This window comes from Juglans regia, chromosome 3 (assembly GCF_001411555.2).
Source record: "Juglans regia cultivar Chandler chromosome 3, Walnut 2.0, whole genome shotgun sequence".
NCBI classification, from domain to species: domain Eukaryota; kingdom Viridiplantae; phylum Streptophyta; class Magnoliopsida; order Fagales; family Juglandaceae; genus Juglans; species Juglans regia.
This window is the reverse complement of record NC_049903.1, coordinates 34,289,999-34,312,775: the sequence shown is the minus strand read 5'-3', so window position 1 is coordinate 34,312,775 and position 22,777 is coordinate 34,289,999. Positions and strand designations below refer to the sequence as shown.

The window sequence follows — 22,777 nt, the reverse complement described above, 5'->3', positions numbered from 1 at the left end:
TAGAATAATTTTTATTTTGTCTAGGGTCGAATGATTATTAACTCTGCAAGTAAAATGGGTTCTGGGAAGGATATTCGGGGCCGAGCGAATTCCTATCCTCAAAGGCTCGGGGCTCGCCTAGGGAGTGTGCGACCCAACTCTACCTGCGTAATAAAGAGGACTCATGCCCAGTACGTGAGGTACTTGTCAGGGAGAAAATGATCGTTAGAATGCCCACACATACCAATACCCACACACCTTGGAGGAGATCATGCAACATTAAAAGTATAAAGACAACAACAAGCAACACTAATGGCTGGAGCTACACCTTTGTCTTGGAATTTTGGTAGTGGGCGCACCATCCCCACCTATCGTAGGGAATAGATGCAAAGAGGGGCATGGGAGCATTTAATGTGGTGGCATGGTCTCTGAGGAAGCAGATAATCTTCCTGCCATGAGCGTGAAGTCCAGTATGGCACATGAATAACTCGATAGTGGTAAAGTGGGGACCACCACAAAGTAGAAAGTGAAGACAATGCACAAGATTTTGTGAAATCGCTTCACCTTAAAATGTGAGAGTCAACGTATGATATTATTTATAGACTTATGAAATACATTCATACATGAGAATCCCATAATCAGTGGGATTTGTTAAGATACAAAATAATCCTATACAGGGCATGAATATTAACACTAGTGAGTATCTAAATGTTTATGGAATACATAACATCATATGGTAACTAAGGATCTACAGTATCATTTGATCTTAATTTGGAATAGGTGCAGGAGTCTTCCTGATTAGCTGATATAATATAGGAGTCTTCTTTATTAGCTGTTGTAATAGGCCCCCTCAAACTTAGCCGAGGTACAAGGGTAAGTTTGCCACGTAGATACTGATGTGCAGATTTGGATAAAGGCTTAGTGAAAATATCAGCAATCTGAGACGAAGAAGAAACATGGTGAGTTTCAAGAAGACCCAATGCAACATGTTCACATACATAATGGTAGTCAAGTTCAATGTGCTTGCTTCGAGCATGAAAGACAGGGTTAACTGTCATATGAAGTACACTCAAATTATCACAGAACAAAACAAGAGGACTTGCAAGATTAATATGCAAATCATGAAGAAAAGACAGCCACATTAATTTAGCTGCAGTGTGTGTCGTGGTACGGTATTCTGCCTCGGCGCTTGATCGAGAGATTGTGGGTTGTTTCTTGGCAGACCAAAAAATGAGATTGGTCCTAAGAAATGTACAATAACCTGTCATGGAGCGACGAGTGGAGGAAAACCTAGCTCAATCATCATCTGAGAAGGCATAGAGAGTCATAGAGCTTGCTTAGTGAAGCTGAGTCCCGAGATGAATGGTGCCATGAACATAATGAAGGATGCGCTTGAGCATTTGGAATTGATCCTCGGTAGGAGACTGCATGAATTGAGAGAAAAGGTAAGGTTTGGGTGAGAAATAGTTGATAGAAAAGGTAAGGTCTGGGTGAGTAATAGTAAGGTATTGCAGGGCACCCACCAGGCTACGAAAATGAAAGGAGTCATGGTATGGTTTACTCGAGCTGAGGGGCTGGATTTTGGTGGTAAGAGGGGTACAACTGGATTTGCATTCTATCATATTGACACGGTCGAGTATTTCAAGGGCATATTTGGACTGAGAAAGAACAAGTCCTGCAGAGGTGGGTGTGACATCAATAGCCAAAAAATAATGCAGTGGTCCTAGGTCCTTCATGGAAAACTCAGAGTGTAGCAGTTTAACAAACTGAGTGAGGAGATCATTACTAGAGCCAGTGAGGATAATGCCATCGACATAGAGAAGAAGGATCAAACCACCGTGAGGATGATGATAGGTGAATAAAGAAGAATATGCAAGACTACATGTGAAGTGAAAAGAGAGAAGAACGAATTAAACTGATCAAACCACGCTCGTGGTGCCTATTTAAGGCAGTAGAGAACCTTTTCAATTTGCATACATACTTAGGAAAGGTGGCATGGTTGAAGCCAGGTGGTTGCTCCATAAAGATTGCCTCAGAGAGTTGCCCATCTTTAAATTTGGTCTTGAAAACCCACTTTGATCCAACAACATTCATATCAGATGTGCATGGGACTAAGTCCCAAGTGTTGTTTTGTTACAGAGCCTAGAGTTCTTCCAGCATGGCATTGGTCCATCATTCATGTTTGAGAGCAGCAAAAACTGTCTCGATTTCGGAAAGAGGAGTGAGAGAGTGATGCAGGAAGGCATAGCGAGGATTAGATTTGTGAACCTCCAACTTGTGCTCTAGTGACCATGGGATGAGAGGAACCATGAGACATAAGGGATCCTCAAGAGCAATAATAGAGGAAGAAGATCAGAGTCCATGAGGGAAGAGGATGACTCGAGGTTTATATCAGGTTCTGCTTCATTAAGAATGGAGGGAGCAGGAAGGACTGGACTGGTGTGAGAGGATCATCTGATGGATTGTCAGGTAGAGGGTCAGCTAAAGGAGTTGCTAGCAAGGATGAGGGCAAAGGTAATGTTTATTCTGGAAAAGGAACCTACAAAATTAGAGGAGCTAGTGAGTGTAAATTATCATCACGAGAAGAAGAAGATGAGGAGGATGGTGTAGTTAGCTACTCATTGAAGACTGATATGTCACTAGAGGTGTCGGAAGGAATGTAGAGATTGGCAGGATCTTTAAAAGGAAAGGCTACTTCATCAAACACTACATGACATGAAATAAAGACCTTGTGAGTGGGTGGATAAAGACATCTATACCCTTTGTGCTGTGGACTATAACCCAGGAAAACACATGAGTGAAACTTTGGGTCAAACTTATTATGCTTCACATTCCAAAGATAAGGAAAGCATTTGAAACAAAAACTCTCAAAGAAGAGTAGTCAAGTTGTCGCTTATTTAATGTGAGAAAGAGAGAAGTATTATTGAGAGAAGAAGATGGTAATTTGTTGATCAAGAAAATTGTTGTACCAAAATCATCCACCCAATATTTTTTGGGAACACCACTGTGAAATAGCTTGGTGAGTCCTAACTCATAGATTATTTGATGCCTACGCTCAACAACCCCATTCTGTTGTGGGTTGTGAGGACACATGATTTGGTGAATAATTTCATTTTTTTGAAGATGGTGTTTGAACTGATTGCTAACAAATTCACCTCCCCCATCTAACTGAAACACATTGATTTACTTTCCAAATTGACGAGCAACATATTTTTCAAACAAATGAACATTGAATAAAAATCTAATTTGTTTCTAAGGGGAATAAGCCACATAAAAAGACTTCAATTATCAACATAAGATGCATAAAATTTGTCTTCATCAGTCGAAACAATAGGTGCAAAGCCCCAAAGGTCACAATGAACTATATCAAACACATCAATTGATTTATTTGAAGAACTAGAGAAAGGTTGTCTGCTTAATTTGCCAAGTTGGAAGCTTTCACAAAGAGGATGCTCTTTATTCTTGGAGAGGACTTGGATAAGTCCCTAAGCTTGTAGTTGAGACACATTTGCTGCTTGAGGATGTCCAAGTGTTTGATGCCAAATACCAAAGGAGACAACTTTAAAACGAGTAGAGAAAAGAGTCTCTGGTGGTGCTGGGAGAAGGTAGAGATTGACCTTTTTGCTCCCTCACATTAGGATCTGATTTGTCTTCCTGTCTAGAACATTAAAACCAACATTATCAAATTCACAGTTAACGAAATGAGAGGATGTGAGATGCCTAACAAATAAGACATTGCACTTGAGATCAAGAACAAGAAGCACATTATCTAAATGTAAAGTGGTATTTGCAAACTGAATGGTTGCATCCTCAGTATGAGTAATTGTCAAGGTATCTCCATTGCCGACTCAGACCTGATCCTCACTATTATAAGGACATAATTTATTAAGGATACCTACATCAGAGGTCATGTGTGCACTGACACCAGTATCAGTTGTCCATTCCACATCTGAGACAGTGTTCTCCAAGGTCATAGCAGCAAGAGCCTTTGGGAGATCCGTGGCCTCATATGAGTGGTTGAATCGGTTCCCGCAGTGAAGTGCATCATGACCACTTTTGTCACATATTTGACAAAAGAGAGACTTGTTACAGTCTTTTGAGGTATTTTGATATGAGGATTGGTCAAAAAATGGTGAGGTTTATGGTGGTCTATTTGATTGATGAAAGCCTTTGCCTTTATAGGTAAAATGACCCTGCTGAGATCGACCATTTTTTGAGTGATAGGAGGACTGTTGTTTTGATTGGTTTTGGCCAAAGAATGCCACAAGATTGTTGGTATCTTGAACGTGTAATGTGATATGGGTTTCATAACTCTGGAGTAGAGGAATAATTTCACCATATGTGGGCATCAGAGGCTTTAACATAGAGGTGGTAAATGGTTCATACTTAGACTTTGGACTTGTCACTGATGGGCCTGCCAATAGCAGTAAGGCTATCACACACGCCTTTGAACTTCCTAAGATAGTCATTTAGTGTAGTAGATGAATCCTTCCTCATGTAGGCTAGCTATTGTGTGAGTTGGAACTCGCGTTCGTAAGAGGCCGTGGCAAAAGCCTCCTTGAGAGTAGACCAAACCTGAGCTGATGTTTACAGGATAATTACTAATCCAAGAGCTTCTTCGGATAGAGTTCCAATAACCCATCCACGAAGAAGTCTATCGACTTTCTTCCATTATTAAAATGCTGGATTGATTTCCTATTTATCATCAATAGAACCTTCAGGAACAGAAATTAGCATGAGGGTGGTGAAAGCTCACTAATAAGATATCCAACCATGTCTTGACTCTTAGTCAAGCCAACTACTTGCTCTCACCATTGAGGGTAGTTGTCAGATTTAAGCTTGAGGGTAACAAAGTTACCAACGTTCAAGGATACAGAGGCCATGAAAGAAAGAGAAAGAGCTCACTCTCACGGTAGCTTTGATACCAAGTAGAAAGTGAAGACAATCCACAGGATTTTATGAAATCTCTTCACTTTGAAATCTGAGAGTGGGTTTATGATATTATTTATAGACTTATGAAATACATTCATACATGAGAATCCCATAATCAGTGGGATTTGATAAGATACAAAATAATGTTATACAAGGCATGAATATTAACACTAAAGAGTATCTAAATGTTTATGAAATACACAACATCATATGGTAACTAAAGATCTGTAATATCATTTTATCTTGATTTAGAATGGATGCAGGAGTCTTCTTGATTAGCTGCTGTAATACACAATTGGGTATATAAACCCACCTCCAGGCTTAAGTAAAGGATATTCTTCTTCTTCTTCTTCGATTTTGGGATTGTAAAAAGGCTCTCTGAGTCTCCTCCTTTCAATACTATACCATTGTATTGTACGCTAACTTTAGCACCAAAGGTGTCACACACACACCCTGAGCCCTCATAGGCTATTGTCTTGCAGGTCTGTTACATGGGTAGGAGAAGATAGCGGGGATATGAAACACATCTGAAGCAGTGACGCCATTTGTGGGATCGTGTGAATAACGAGTCATTCATATGCCGACCACAACAGTTCACAAACCACCCGAGGACAAGAAGAATCATCAAGGAACATGGAGGCAAGGTTCGTTGAAATGGAAGGTGTCCTCTCACGTTCACAGACTACCTATTCACAAACTGATGACATAAGGCTTACTTTTTAGTGCGCCATGAGATAGGGTTGTCACCCAGTGTAACAAAATAATCAGTGGTAGAGCAACAGTTGATAGGACAACTGGCCTAATCAGAGTCAGAATATGCATAACTATGAAGATCACATTTGGCAGGTAGAAAAAATACCAACTCCTGGAGATGACTTAATATAACGAAGGGTTTGGACAACAAAATATCATAGCATGGTTGGTGTGCCTGATTCATGAATTGACTTAGGATGTTGACAAAGTATACGATGTTGGGCCTAGTGATCGTGAGATAGACTAACTGGCCTACGAGAAGACGATAGCCGTTTATATCAATAAAGAGGGTGCCATCAGTGTCAATGAGCTTGAGATTCTGTTAATTCCATGGTAATGTAGTACATCGTGCTCCAAGATGGCCACTGTTAGTGAGCATATCCGAGACATATTTTCATTGGTTGACAAAGATGTCATTAGGTGACCGTGCAATCTCAATGCCAAAAAATATTTCAAGGGGCCAAGGTCTTTGAGATGGGAATGGTAAGCAAGATAATCTTTGAGCTTGCAGATGGAGGTGGCATCATTACCTGCTAGGAGAATGTCATCAACATAAATAAGAATTATAGGTAATGAGAAACCAATGGATAGTGTAACTAAAGAGTGGTTAGCCTGAGATTGGCGAAATCCAGGTTGGAGAATAACTGAAGAAAATTTGAAAAACCAATTCCGTGAAGCCTATTTGAGTCCATAGAAAGATTTATTCAACCAACTAACACGTATCTTCACCTGTTTAGGATACCCAGGAGGAAGTTGCATGTAAACCATCAAGATACTCATGGAAAAAAGCATTGTGAACATCAGGTAGATGTAATGACCAATGGCGAGCAACTATAATAGCAAGGTCACAATGTACAACAACAAGTAGGGGCGAAAGTATCATGATAGTCAAGCCCTTCAATCGGAGTATATCCCTTAGCAACTAAGCGAGTCTTATGCCTTTCAATGGAACCATAAACCATGAGCTAGCTTTTGAAGATCCATTTGTAACCAATAAGTTTTTTGTCTAGTGGAAGGGGTTGAAGAGTCCAAGTATTATTGAATTCTAGGGCTAGATGTTCAGAGGCCATGGCTTCACACCAATGAGAATGGCAGACAGCTTGAGAATAAGTTGTGGGATCATGGTGTTGAGATAAATCTAAGAGGAAAGACATATGTTTGGAAGAAAAATGATCTTAAGAAAAAAAATTAGTGAGGGAATGAGTTGTACCTACCATGGAGGAGTCAGAAGAGGACGCAGCAACGGACGCACTTGGTTTTGTAGGACACACATAATTATTTAAATAGGCTGGTTGAGTGACATGACAATGAGGCCGTGATGTGGGGGGTGGAGGAAGAGAACAAGTTGTGGGAGTGGCAACAACTGAGGGTGGGGGTGGGGGTGGAGAGGAAGGGAATAAAGTTTTTGGGGTTGATAAAAAGGTAGGAATTTCATTAGAAATGAAGGAGGGGAGAGCAATGTTGGATGGTGAAGAAGATGTAAGATGTTGGAAGGCAAATTTTGTTTCAACGAATGTAACATCGCGAGAAACAAAGATTTTTTTGGTAGCGAGATCATAGACTTTGTAGGCTTTGTAACCATGAGGATACCCAAGCAAAACACATTTGAGTGCACGCGGAGAAAATTTTTCAAGACATGAATGTAAGGTTTGGGTATAGTAAATACAACCAAACACACGGAGATGGTCGTAAGTGGGTGGTGAGTTGAAAAGGAGCTCATGTGGTGATTTGTTGTCAAGCTTGGGGTGAGAATCCGATTGATAATATATGTAGCTATGAAAACACATTCTCCCTAAAAAAGATAAGTGAGGTGGGCTTGGAAACGTAAAAATTAAGTAAGATTAAGAAGATGGCGATGCTTTCATTCCACAACTGGTGGGATATAAATTCATTAGCATTGTTTGTACGGATATGATTAATGGAACATTAAAATTGATTTCGAGCTAAAGACCAAAAATGTTGAAGACATGTGAAAGTTTCGGATTTAAAGAGCATGAGATATACCCCAAGTGTTACAAGAATAATCATCAACAACGGTTATAAAATAATGGAAACCAGAGGTAGAGGGAGTTGGATATCCACCCCAAATGTCACAATAAATTCTATTAAAAATAGTAGAGATTTTATTGGAATTGATTTGAAAAGGTAGTCGAGGTTTGTTTTGCTCGAATGCATACATTACAATAAAAATTGGAACTAGAGATATTGATAGTATTGTTTAAGCAAGATGTAGACGGATGACTTAAACGGTGATGCCATAAAAAAGGATCACATGCACGATGGGAAGGAAGAGCTGCATATATGGAGTGACGAAAGGGTTTGCAATAGAAAAGGCCATCATGAACCTCGCCCCATTCAAGTCAACCTCCTCGTGGACAGGTTCTGATAAAGACAAAAAGAAGAGAAAAAGAGAGCACACAATTCAAAGCATGAGTTACTTTACTAATGGAGAGGAGATGAGATTAAATTGAAAATCAAGAACATAAAGGATATCATCTAGCTTCAGTCTGTGGGATAAATGGACAGTGCCAATACGAGTACTGATGGGAACAATTTCACTTGTCGGGAGTTTGATACGGCATGCTTGAGTCACAGGTTGGGATTCAACAATTGTGGAAAAATGGAAAGACATGTGGTCGGATGCACCGATGTCAATGACCCATTCAAATGATGGGGAAGAATGAATAGAGGTAAAAGAAATATTACCAACAAAATTGGCTAATGGTAACGTCGCAAGAGAAATAAGTTCCACCAATTGGCGATACTGCTCAGCGGAGAGGCTAGGGATAGAACTCTTAGGCCTGGTTTGAATACAAAAATCTCCCAACTCATCTTAATTTTTTTCATCTATTTATTACAACTTCTTCAAATTCTCGCATAAAATATAATAAGTAATTCAGTTTTTTTAAATCTTAAAAAAATAATAATATTAAAAAATTATATTCTAATAATATTTTATTCAACTTTCGACTTTCACCTCAATTCATCTCATTTCAACTTACTATCCAAACTTTCCGTTAGTAGCGGACGTACGGTGTGTTGTTGGAGGAACTAGTGTAGCTGCTGGTTGCATGGTGAGCAGTGGATTGAGTTGATTTGCCATTGCCGTGACGATTGCTGCGAGAGTGATCCCAGTTGGGTGGATATCCAACCAGTTTGTAACAGGTCTCTTTCCAATGGCCAAGTGCTCCGCAATGATCACACTTGGGTCATCCACGACCATGTCCTTTGGATTCAGATGAGCGAGAGTTGGAGTTGGACCGATTTACTATCATAACAACATTTTTCAGCAGTACTGGCTGATGGAATATGCAACATCCGTTGCTTTTCTTGTTGATGAATGATGGAATAAATCTCGGCAACACGGGAAGAGGGTCCATAGCAAGAATTTGGCTCCGTATAGATGCATAAGAATCATTTTGACCCATTAAGAATTGAAAAATCTGTTGTGTGTCTCAAAGATGTTGGAGCTCCTTCATGAGTGCGCACCACAGGAACAAATAGGAAGTTTGGCCAAAGCATTTAGTTCATCCCAATATGCTTTCATTGGTATTATAATAGACAGAAAAATGAAATAATTTCTTGAGCTAAGGTGCACATATCACTCTTCAATTTAAAAATACAGGGATTGTTGCTTTGAGAAAACAGAGCTTCAAGGTCAAGCCATACCTCTCGAGGATCATTGCAGTAGATGATATTGTTGACAATAGAGCTGTCAATGGACGTTAGAAGCCAAGAGAGAATCATGTCATTGCAACGTTCCCACCATTTGATTTCTTCTGCCGTGGAAGGTTTTGCTAAGGGTGCCATCAACAAAGCCAAATTTATTTTTGGCGTTTAGTGCCATCTTCATGACTCTTTTTCATGTAGGATAGTTTTCTCCATTGAGAGGAGTAGAGACTTATAAGACCGCACTAGGATGATCTGTCGAGTACAAGAAATATGGAGAGGAAACATCATTTGTGGGATTGGATTGTCCCGAAGCAAAGTTGCTGGTAGACATAATGGAAAGGGAAAAAATTACAGGATTCGTGTGACTCTCTGATACCATGTCAAAAGTAAAGAACATGGGACAAAGTTGTGAGTATAATGCTCTGTTATTTCTGCAGAATGCGTACAAGATTTACATACAATTGTGCCAACAGGCCGTGGATCACATAAATCATGGGTTAACATACAAGAAAAATATCTTTAGCAATAATCCTATACAGCTGCCTACAATATACAAGAAGAAAGACAAAAAATTTAAATATCAAATCGTAATAATGCGAGTGGCTTTGGCAAGTCAACACTAGTGGCGGTTCTACATAGCCAATTTTTTTTTGGAAATTCAAAATAGTCCCTAAATTTTATACACTCTATGTATATAGAAATTGCTCCCCGCGCCCCCCCTAAAAAAATTATAATTTCTATATTCTCTCTAAAATCTTTTACAATTTCAATATACATAGAAATATTTGTCCAGTTTTTTCCTATAGCTCCTGAATTTTGTATAATTTCTATATATTATTTAATTTCAAGGATGTAGACCCACAAAACTTAAATTAAAATTAAGTTTAAGAGAAATAATAAACTATTAACATTGATCCCAAACTAAGTTTAGGTTTCTTAATATAGAATTAATATGGAATTTAAAGTGAAAACACAAGAAAAATCATTTAAAATTGATGATCTATATGAATAATAGTTGAGAGGTTTTATCCTCTAGACTTCATTGAGCAAGGAATATTTTATGTGATCTCACTAGGGTAGTGACCATGCTTCTTTGATGTGGCCAACATACTATATCTAGATCTGGTATCTCTGGTTCAGGTCAATTATGTGAAGAAGACATAGATCTCGATCTATATGTCTTCTTCACAGGATTGACCCGGACAAGTGTGCTGCAGACTAGCCACTCCAAGAACCATGCGATTCACTTGCAATATTAATCACACTTGTTTCCTTTCAGAGAAATCGTGGTGAGCTTTTCTTCCCCATGCAAGTTGGTTTTCCTTCTCCCAATTCTTTGATTCACTGTAATCACATTTTCTGCTTGAATTATAAGTTGGTATATATTGAATATCTTTTACTCCCAGTCTCCAATTTCTCTTATTTTGGGGCCCATAAGATCTTTGTTATGGCTGGAGAACATGGGATACTTCTATAGTCGTCACTTGAGAGAGTACCATGCAGGGACCAAGGTGATCTAGACCTAGAGAGTAATGGTACTTTGTCTCGTACTCATGGGTACGTAGTGGTTTGAAATAACGTACTTAATGGAATAATTTTTCTTCTCCATCTTTCTGACCTATTTCTTACAGGCTGAAAGAGAAATTTATAGATTTCGTTATTGTGCTGAGAAGATCATACATGCTGACTATATATGTAAGTGTGATTTGATCTTCCATGCATAAATTTTGAGAACCAGGTATATATGATGACTAGTTTGTATTCTTTGATGATGTCGTTCCATTTGTCAATCCCAGGTTAATGTGAATATATGGTAAACCTAGAAGGTGTTTGCTTTTAGGAGCACAATTAATTTAATCACAATTTGAAGTCAATCCATCTTTTAATCGCCCATATATATATATATATATATGAATATTTATGCTATGTTCGCATTCTTATTCTATCTTTATCATTGTACTCATGCGTTGATGTGGTACTGCTCGTCAACCATTAAATCAAGTACTCATTTTAATTTAAAATAACAAACTCAATATAAAGTTGATGAATCATATCATACGGTAATATCGGAGTGATATTGCAAGATAAATATATACTATTTTCCCCATATTAATTACACACTTGTCGTGTGTTCGTCCTATGCAGTAAGCAGCTTGAATTAATGTAAGATCCATTTAATTTGTTGGTTGTTTGCTTGCAGAGAGGTTGGATCAGAAACGTGGTCTGGCCTATACCATGAATATATAATATCCTCCGTAAGCAAAGTGCGTACATAGTAGCAGCCTAACTCAAGAAGACCGACGCTTAGCACATATATATATATATATATATAAATAAACAAGACCCATTTCTAGTCGATGAAATTACGAGTACATAGAAACATGAAAATTAAGCAAGTCAGCTTGTAAATCCCCAGGTGAACAAAAGGCACCGATATTTATTCTCACGCTGACCCAACTTGATTTCTACGATGCCTCTTATCAATCTGCAGATCACTTCACGCTGCATCGAGGTTATAATAAAGCAAGGGCAACAGAAAGAACGTTAGCAACATTCCATGAAATAAGATATATCTCATAGTAATACAGTAGTAGTATTAGGCATATGGACATGATGAATTTGAGATCTAGAGAGGGGAGAGATCGATCGAGAGAGTCGCAGTACCTTTTGCAATCTACAGAGGGGCTGATCTTGTAAGGAATATTGACGCCACATTTCTTGGGAAGTCCAGCTGCGAGATTAAGATTGTAAGGAGTGTATGAAACTCCGTTGACAGCTTGCTTTAGACAATTGCAAACGCCCTGACGGTCACCTGTGGTGCGAGCCAGGCCGAAGAGGGACTTGATCCCACTGCAGCACGTAGTCGGCACACTCCCACCATTTGCTACATAAGAAATGCATGGGGTCAGGTAATTCACCACCTGCCCACATGTTATCGCTGCTTCTGTGCCCTTTGGTGCACCTACCACCATGCACACCACCGCCAGCAACAAACCCAATTTAAAGACATTAACAAAGCTAGCCATCATGAAAAATATTGTTTAATGCGAGCAGCAAAGAATTACAATCCCAAGCTAGCTTTAAGATGGATGTTGGCTACCGACTCTGAGTATTGTAAGAAGCGCTCCTAAGGTTGGTGTTTATATAATGCATATGCAGGGTGGTGTTTTGTCGAAGTGTAATGCGTTTCAGGTTTGGTAGTTGGGAATAATTACTGTGTTTTGGTGGAATTCGGTTGGGTGCGATAAATGCTGGTCTCTAGTACTAGATGTGAATTAAAGCGATCGATGGAAATGTCTAGTAGAGAACCTGAAAAAAGCATGTTTAATTCCCAAGTAGAAATTACTGCTCGCATGTGAGATCCATACCAATATGTAGTCACCATTACACTGCATGTTTCAGAAAAGATCAGCTTCTCGGGAAATGTTTTGTCAGTGCAGGTACTACAGACAAGTGTATTAAAGCTTGCTTTTCAGAAAGCAGTGCTACTCTGTTTGAAAAAGTGCATTATTTTTCGGGTATCTGGATGATATGATTGAATACTAAACAAAGAAGAAACGAGAAAGGGGAAAGAAAAAATGCAATGATTGTATACTAAGAAAGAAAAAGAAGAGAAAACTATTTTCAACTTTTGTTTTTCAGTTTAGGGATATTTTATATATATATATATATATATATATATTTATATGAAGGAAAGTGATTGAGGCACGTGAATACAGTGAAAAAATCGACCTTTTTTCGTTTTATCTTTGAGTGTATTTATCCTGTGCAGTTAGCATTACTGGTATTTGAAACTATTATATATATATATATATATATATATGAAATGAAATGAAATCGCCAGAAGGTTTTGATTTGATCCGATCCTCTCTCCCTCCTCCCTCCTAATTAATTAATAGATGTTATTTTTAATTTTTTTACTCCTCGATTTCTTTCAACTTTAAAAACCGCCTAAGTGGATGGGGGATGGAGCCACCCTGAAATGGACCCTTCCCATCCTGGCATGTCACGAACAGTACTACAGCGTGGCCGAGATTTAGGTTATGTTTAGGTTAATGATATGAATTGAGATATTTTATTTAAAAGTTAAAAAGTTAAATAAAATATTATTAAAATATTATTTTTTAATATTATTATTATTTTTTTAAATTTAAAAATTATAATAATAAGATGAAATAAAATCGTTTCTTTTATAAAACAAAGCCGGCCTTATTTGTTTTCAGAAAACATCTCATCTCATCTAATAATTACAACTTTCTTAACTTTCAATATAAAATAAAATAAACAATTTAATTTTTTTAAATTTTAAAATAAAAATAATATTAAAAAATATATTCTAACAATACTTTATTCAATTTTTTAACTTTAATCTCATCTCATCTCTAAAAATAAACAAATCCTTGTTCTCTTTCTTTCTTTCTTTCCTTCTTTTTATTTTTTTAAGGATCGTCCTTTTTTTCGTTGGATGTTTTATTCCCCCAAAAATTAAATTTGTTAAAGAGGGGGACCGAAGTTGCCCAACTATCAATATAAGCCCATCCACAATACAGTCGGCTGCTTGGCCCATTCAAACAAAAGGGAAAGGACAATATTTTTTTTATATTGTTGGTGTAAATTTTTATGCTTGGTGAGTGTTGTAGCCATTATTTTTATTAAATTAAAATAATAATTATTACATAGTCTAAAGACACAGATACATTATCATTATATATATAATTTTAATGACATAATGATTTATAATAAGATCGGAGACTATGTGATCCATACTTCAAAAACATCGATTTTCCATACCAAAATACATCCTAATTGTAAGGAAATAATTGAGAGAGTACAAAGTCCAAGGATGATTATGTGCTCAACATGGTTGGTTAATTAATTGACAACCAAAACATATAGGCAGCTGCATTGAGATCCTCTCGAGTTTTTTAGCGCCGGTTTAGAGTAAGAGAGAAATATACACATAAAATTAGTTCTTATTAAATTCTTAATGTTGTTTACGAAATTTCCTCTGATAATTATAAATTTTATGAAATCTTTTTTATGTATATATATATATATATCTTTTACTCTAGATTTAGGATTAATAACAATTTTTTTTTTTCCCTTTCAAAAAGTATGGATAGTGATGGAGTCCGCAATGGCAGGTCATCTTTCGATACGTAACAAATATGAGGGTGACATAGCATGATCATGCATGTACCAATAATTACTAATCCGGCCGCAGATGGATGTGACGAGCTGGTAGTAACTGCATGACATTAGACATTTGTGGGTGGCGGATTGGTCCTACGTACGTACGCCATTTGGTGGCAATAAATCATATGATTTCACAAATTACAAAGCTGATCAACGAAGGAAGGAGTTTTTCAGCGTTAAGTTTTAAGGTACCGTTTGATACCCGTTGTCCATATAAGTGCAATTATTATTGATTCTAATAAACCATTCGAACCGCAAGTTTTGGATGATAACGTACGGTTTCTTATCTAGTTAGCTGCACTATCAACTCAATCCGAACAAACTAGAATTCTCAAGAGTTTGTGAAAATGATGTAAACCAGATCAATTGATACCGGTTACCCGAGTTTAGATTCTACGTTGATTATACTGAACTACTTTAAGAAGGTAAACTTACATAAATATGAAAAAGAAAAGCTTAATATCTTGTTTAGGCTGGAGCAATATCAGTTGTTTATTCCCCAAATAATCTATTTACGTCCATTTTTATTATCTTAGAAAATACTTCATTCCAAGTTTTGAAAGCAATTCTGATCTCAATTTTGGTCAATTTTTTGACAGGATTCTTGTTTACTTATGTATTTAATTTTTATGTAATAATTTAGATTTTTTCTTATTGTGAGAATTCTCATAATTTCGAATTTTAAAACTATTTAAGATTGAGTAATGGGCTTCACGAAATAATTGCAAATCTTATATTTAATCAATCTTTTACAGATTCTTCTATATATTTTCCATCTTTTCTAAGTCCTAAACCCTAATTTATGTTGATTAACTAACCATCAAAATAATCATAATTATATCTGGCGTTAGTTGGTATGAGAACTTTACAATTTTCATGACTGGTGGTAAAGTTCATGATCAGTATGAGTAGGCCCTGAATGAGGAAGCCATTCACCATGATCGTAACTTATAGGACGTGATTACAGATTTGTAGAGACAAATAACAGAATTAACCCAGCGTCCAGAGGTGCAGAACTTGGAGGATCCTATGGATGACCATGATTGAGACTCTAGTTTCGAGACACTGTATCACAATCTTGTTGTATTTCAAGAGCACCGTGCTCGAGAGGAACAACATGAAGACCTATGCTTCAATATTGATTTACCAAAGTTTCCTAGTACTCTACAGGCTTAAGGTTTCATTAATTTGTTGGCTGAGATTAAGGGAATGTTTGGAAACAATTTTCATTTCATCTAATCTCATCTCATCTTATCTCTTTTCCAAACATCATTCAAATACAAACACTTTTAAACTAATCATTACAATTTTTCTAAACTTTTAAACAAAAAAAAAAAAATCAATTCAATTTTTTCAAATACGAAAAATAAAAATTATATTCTAACAATATTTTAACTTATAATATTCTTTATTCAACTTTTTTCTCTCATTTCTCAAAATCTAATAAATACATAACTCAAACTATCTCACTACTATTCACAAACTATCATAATATTATTCACAAAATTTTCATCTCATCTCATTTCCTAAGAATCCCTTAAGTTGATTTACAACTCTCATGAAACTATTATCGTGACAAAATATTTACAATGATTTCAAAAACTACAACAAAAAAGGCTCAGAAAACTGCTCAAAAGAGCTTCTAAGTTCCTATCTAGAAAACATGTGGGAGAAGAGATGAAATGAGAAGGGGAATGGTATGCACTTTTCTTAGAAAAAACTGAAGGGTAGAGTAAGGCCTTGAGTGACAGTTGAGTGATGGAATTCTTGGCCAGAAATAGGGAGAAGTTGCCCATGGTATGGGCTGCTTGAAGTGCCATGTAGGTGCTTGTGGTGAGGTGGCCTTTACTTTTCTATCAAGAACTATTTGAAGGCTGTCTTGAGCAGTGGGTGGTCAATCTTGGGTGGGTGGAAACTTCCTCGAGAAACTTTACCAAGGTGGCAAAAATTCGTGGACCTATTAAACTTTAATCGAATGGGCTTCATTTTAGGGTTTAAAAAGGGTTTGGTTAGAATGCCTTTGAGGAAGTGTTTCTCCTATTTCATAGCAATAAAATCACTTTGAAAACTATTTTTTAGTGATTTCTAAGACCTAATTTCGGGCTTATAATTAAAGGTAGAAGAGCACTTCCATGCATTTTTCCAGTGTTTTTTGAGCAGCGGGGTAAGTTGCTTAGAACTTCGCTTTTATAAGCCATGAAAGTAATTCTTCAGCAGTTTGTGCTTGGTTGATTTGTCGTTTGGAAATTCATCCATTTTCCTAGTGTTTTTTTTGTTTGACTTCGTTTACCTTGATTAAAAAACTTCTTTGAATATCTAAAAGGCCATTATTTTATTTATGTTAAGAAATTATACATAATTCACATAATTTGACAATTTGGAAATGATTGTTGTTCACCTAGCCCTACTAGATCAATTGTTGTAAACATTTTATAAAAAAAATCTAATGGAAATTATTTTTATTTTTAAGACTGGAAAAATAGCTAAGACTGCATTTATGTTAATGAATGTTTAACCTTGTACAATTTGACAAAGTTCTACATTTATGTTAAACATTATAATTGGGGTGCGAGTTCTTTATTTATTGATAGTTTAATTCTCATGCTTTTCTTTAGTGTTCATTTTTGCATGAACAGATTTAATAAGCCAAAACAAGGTGGCTCTGCCCAAGTGAAATTCATGCAATACTCTGCAATTACAAGTATTTCACAATCAATGTCAAGCCACTTACCTTGCCCCAAAGTAATTTCCTATTTCTATTAATTTTAATAGGATTGGTATAAGGGCTAACTCTAGAGTCATCCCAAATATCCTCATTTAATTCCCGATGTTAACTCTGCTCTGGCTTTCCTCCAAGAAAGGTATGCTTCTATTTCTATTTTCAACCACTCTCATAAATCACACTAATAATTTATTTCTTGTTCATTTTCTTTTTTTTTACCCTCAAATATGTGAGAGAGTAGTGTTGGACTTGAAGATATATGATGCCTTGGAAGCTGTAACACGTTTTCTGTTTCTTTTTAATATTAGTTGTTTAATACTAGTTAGTGGGTGCGAGCAGCCTATAGATAGCAATCTTTCTTCCATGTTGCTATAATGGCTGGGCACTTGCTATATATATTGTACTTTGCAGGATAAATTTTGATGGAACCACTTGGTTTTTGTGTCATGAATTTTTTAAATCGTTATACAGGTTTGGTTAGATTGTTGTCTTGTCCAGGAAATTGCAACTGCATGTTAATTGTGTTAGTAGTAGTTGTTAGTAATGCTCCTTTAGGATTTTAATTGATCTTGTTGTGAGCTCAATGGTGTCTTTCCCACCACAAAGTCTTTAATATACTTGAAGTCGGTGAGTTTGATCCCTTCCACCAGTTTAGCCTCTTTTGTTTCGCAGACATTTCTCTTTTATATTCTTTTTCTTGTTTCCTCTCTTTTTCTAATCTTTAATTCATTCCCTAATTTTGGAATAATATTATAGTTTTGGGTAATTTATTTCATCCCAAATTTTATGCTTTTATAGTGATGGGAGTCTTAAAGTAGGTGTGAATAATAACATGCTCCCAAGAATTGAGTTTGATAGATAGATGGTGGTGTGATAAACACTAGAGCATCGGTTCATGAAACAAGTTTAAGCCTCTCAGCTACAACAATTTTAAGAACAATGGAAGCTTATTCAGTCAAACAAACAGGCCTTGCTGCTTCTAGACTTGTAATCCTTGTAGGCTAATAGCCCAAGGATAAATCATAAAACCTCTGGCAAGAAGATAAAAAGATTAAATAGCTATCTAAATCCGAATTTGCTGTTATATGCATATATATTTGTTTATTTTACTATCTGAAGTGGCTGTTTTCTGTTTACACATGATTCTTACAAGATTGTTTTATTTCTTCAGTTGTGTTCTTGCAAAGAGCAGCCAAAAAAAGAAGCAGCGCCATTGAAGAATGAAGCCTTGAAACAAACAACTTCTATGCAACAACTGCTTCACCCGAAATTCGTTTGGCTTTGAGAAAACATGTCATGAACTTTGTATTGTTTCCTTTTTTCTTTTGGTAGCCATAGATTTGTATAGCTCTCTCTCTTTCTCTCCCTTTTATGGGCTATTAGATTTATTTGGTTATTTGGTGTTGGAATGATGTACATGGGCAGTATACATGATTAGTAGGTTTTATAATTTAGGTGAGTGTGAAGTGGAGTGTTGTGAATGGTTGCTAAGTGTGAATTGAAATAGAGTTGTAAGTGAATCATGAAAATTCTAAAGTATGGGGTTGTGTTGATTTGTTTTATGTGGAGTTTAATGGACTATGGATTAGTATGTGTATTTTGTGTTGGGTGTTGCATATACTTCCGAAATGAATTCTTGGGATTGTTTGGATTTAATTAAACATATACTTTTGCATAGACCTGTGAAATCCTTGTAGACAAACAAGAAGCTACTGAGCAGGGTTTTCTGGAACTATTTTACACAGAGTATCAGAATCTATTGTGAGTAAGCCATAGCCTTTAAGTTTCTTCATTATGTAAATTTTAAGTTATACATAAAACCAAAGTTGGATTTTTAAGTTTTAACCTATCCTAGTAAGTTAAGAACTCAGTTTCTCTATATATAATAGTCTCTATAACAGATTCATTTCTCCCAAATATATCTTGGCATCACTATATAATTGAAGTCTATAAAGGTGACATGCAAATAGGTTCAAAGATTAATTTTTTATGGATGATACTATAGGGTGCAAGGTCACCGATTGTTTTGTTTCTTGAACAATTAGTGACTTTAGTGCCACTGATTGTGTGTTTCTTCATTATTTTGTTTTGTTTCGTTTTTTCATTGTGAGTTTGGGATACTGTTATACTAGTATTTTTTTTTTCATAAAAGACTATTTCCGGCAATCATAAATCCTCAGAAATATTTTTTTGGTCGCAAATGTGTATTTCCCACATTTTTCACCGCGGTAGATAAGTATTTCTTACCCCAATTAACTATGGTTGGCACACTTTTTGCCATGAAAGTTTGCACTTTTTGCAAAGAAAAAATATCGAAAATAAGAGTATTTCTTACATATATTTCACTTGTAACTTTAAGTACTATAAGTTGTCGCGTCTTTCTGAGGAGTCAATTACGACTTAAAATGGTGGGAAAAAATTATTTTGGACAAAAATATGGATTAATTTCAACAAAATCACTAGTGGGAAAATGGCCATTTTCAGTTACCATCCACCTCCAGTATCCCTAGCCATTATGCCATTGTAACATAGACGTTTATGTTTCTTCAGTTTATTTCTTAGACAAAGGCTTGACTCGACCTTTTTCTGAAAGCTATTGTCAATGGAGGTAGTTGATACCCCGCCTCATGAACAGCATGCATGCTTTGGTCCTTTCATTCATGAGGCGCATGTTGGCGGGAGAGATAAATTAGTATCCATCGACTTTGGAGGCGCCGACAGACGTTAATATTGACTACAACAACACAAGAAATGAGTACCTTTTTGTAAATTAAGACGGCGAAGTTTTGTATATATAGATGCCGTTTCTTACATCTTGATGATGCGTTCTAAGATCATGTGCATGGCAATGCTACGTACATTTTATGATCTTTTCAGAGCTAATTAACAAAAAAATTGTAAGAGAAGGTTTTGTTATCAAAATTAAAAACCTAGTTCTTTTAAATTGAGGTGGAGAGTACGTCTTCTTATATCTTAAAAGTATGTATAACGTAAACAGTAATAAATAGTAATTACTGTTCACGTTAACTTCTCTCTCCATCCTTTGTTTCTCTCGCCCTCGTTAATATTTTCTCTTCTCTCTCACTCTCCTTGCTCTGTTTCTATCGCATTTATAGATATTCTCTTCTTTCTTTTTGATTTTATTGGTACTAAATAATAATATAATTTTGTTAAAATACTATTATAAAATACTAATATTTTATCATTAAATAAAAAATAGAATGTTGTTAAATATTTTTAAAAGAATAAAATTATATAAATAATTAAAATTTTTAATATAATTTAAATCTCACAATATTTTTAATTAATTAAAATCATTTAGATAAAATGATTTTTTTAGTACTCTCTCAGTCATTGAATAGTGTGGTTAAATTCTACAATTCATATATTTTGTTAAGAAAATTATTGCTGGAATATCCAAAATCTTTTAATTTTTATATTACTGTAACATTTTATTATCATTATGATGTTTGTTAAAATTTATTTTTCTACTCCTATATATTAAATTATTGACTAATTAATTTTATTTAAAAAAACATATTATTTTTTATATTTTATAGATATTAATCACTAGAAAAACGTATATTACACGTCACTCACTGCTGATATATTACACACAGAAGATTGTATCTTCTTTCACAAGTACTGAAATTTAATTCGCAAACGTGGGATTGCTGAAAACTTTATAAGATGTCTGTCGATCTGTGCAGGTACAATAATAATACATAAAGGTTGCTATATATGATAAGGTACAGTGTCCTTTGGTGGCCAAAGAGTGCAGCTCCATTATTAATTATATGTTCATTAATGCGCCATATATAGTACCGACTAAAGAAGTATGTCTCACATATGTACGTATAACACTGCCCTATACGTACGTACACAAACAAAACTGCGCACAGTGATCTTCATCTCACATAATATTGTGTTGATCAAAGAGCAGTTACCCTTCAGAGTCTCAACCAGATCATCCCACAATATATTTGAAAAAATTCGGATTCAAATATATATCATGTACGTGGATTTATATATATATATATAGCTTGATATGAAAAAGGAGATCATCGATCAAGCAAGGATACCATTTTGTTGGAGGGATGATATATATAAAAATTATAAAAGAAAGAGAAGAAGAAATTATATATAAAGCAAGTAGGTATACGGAGGCTCTTGTTTAGTACGTACTTTCGATATATTTATTACACAAAATAACACAGCACATATCGTAATCGATACAACAGCAACAGCACTCTTACATAAATACGAGGCTCCCTCGTGAGGAGCCCCCATCACTGCATGGACCAAACACCCATTTTTATTTATTTATTTCACATCAAGCTAGCTAGCTACTTTAATTATATCCTGTGGCTGAAAATTTTCTTCTCCGTCGGCCTCATTTCACACTGCAACACAAAAACAAACAACCAAAGAAATTACAAAACTAAACATTAGTCAACTGTAGAAATGTTTTTTTAATACCAATAATATAATTTATGAATTATAATAAATAATAATAAAATAATTTGAAAATATTTAAAAAGAGAAATGCTATTATATATGTCGTCTAAATTTGTCTCTCATTTTGACTGTATTTTATTTTATTTTTTCGTTTTTTTTAATTAATAATCAAGAAAATAATTTTTAATATATTGATATTTTTTTATTTTTTAAATATATTTAAAACATATTTGAAATAAAATGTTAAAAAATGAAAGGAGAAATCGCACTAGCTAGGCGGCACAATGAGCAGCCATGCCCAAACGGCATAGTACTAGCACCGCTCATCTAAAATACAGTCGTAGAGGTGCATATTGTGGAGGTGCAATACGACCAAATATAATTAGGAGGCCAAGGGGCTTACGCTTTGCAGTTAGTGGAGGTGCTGATCTTGTAAGGAACACTGACACCACATTTGCCTGGGAGGCCAGCAGCAAGACCAGGGTTGAGTCCGGGGATGGAACCAGAGGTCTTTTTCAGGCACTCACAGGCGGCCTGGCGGTCAGCTGTGGTAGCGGCCGCTTTGTTGAGGCTCTTGACCCCATTGCAGCAGCTTGGAGGGACTGTAGGAACCGTACCCCTGAGGTAGCCAATGCAACTCCCCACGCTGCTAGCCACCTGCCCACATGTTATGACCGCCTCTGCAACTGGTGCAGCCACCACCATACACAGCAGCACCATGCCTGAGAGCTTAAGGACCAAGGAGCCAGCCATGTCGACGATTAAATCACTCGGAAGGAGAGGAATTTAGAGAGAGGTGATGCAGCTTTAGGCGATTTTGAATGCTTGAGTGACTTACTTTGGGCTACACGCGTATGGTGTTTATATAGAATTGGTGGGATGTCTGAAGAGATGCCAAGTGTACATGTGATGGAGATGGAAGGTATCAGTTGGTAGTTGGGACAATTCAATGCAGTCATTAGTGCTGATATTTATGGAATTTTGATGTATTGTTACCTATCAATAAACAAAGTACTGATTTGATCAAAATATTCCAAATTAAAATATGGAGGCTAATCTATATAT

At 36.0% G+C, this 22,777-nt stretch overlaps 2 protein-coding genes across 2 annotated transcripts; both read right to left on the bottom strand.

Annotated features, from left to right (window-relative positions):
• Positions 1-11,544: 11,544 nt before the first annotated feature.
• LOC108986295 (non-specific lipid-transfer protein 3-like) lies at positions 11,545-12,511 on the bottom strand. The gene is made up of 2 exons (XM_018958870.2): positions 12,001-12,511; positions 11,545-11,838 (listed from the first exon to the last, which is right to left on the bottom strand). The coding sequence occupies exons 1-2, from the start codon at positions 12,363-12,365 to the stop codon at positions 11,829-11,831; spliced, it is 375 nt and encodes a 124-aa protein (XP_018814415.1). The 5' UTR covers positions 12,366-12,511; the 3' UTR covers positions 11,545-11,828.
• An 8,885-nt stretch (positions 12,512-21,396) lies between these two features.
• LOC108986273 (non-specific lipid-transfer protein 1) lies at positions 21,397-22,547 on the bottom strand. The gene is made up of 2 exons (XM_018958839.2): positions 22,116-22,547; positions 21,397-21,657 (listed from the first exon to the last, which is right to left on the bottom strand). The coding sequence occupies exons 1-2, from the start codon at positions 22,463-22,465 to the stop codon at positions 21,648-21,650; spliced, it is 360 nt and encodes a 119-aa protein (XP_018814384.1). The 5' UTR covers positions 22,466-22,547; the 3' UTR covers positions 21,397-21,647.
• Between the last annotated feature and the right edge of the window lie 230 nt (positions 22,548-22,777).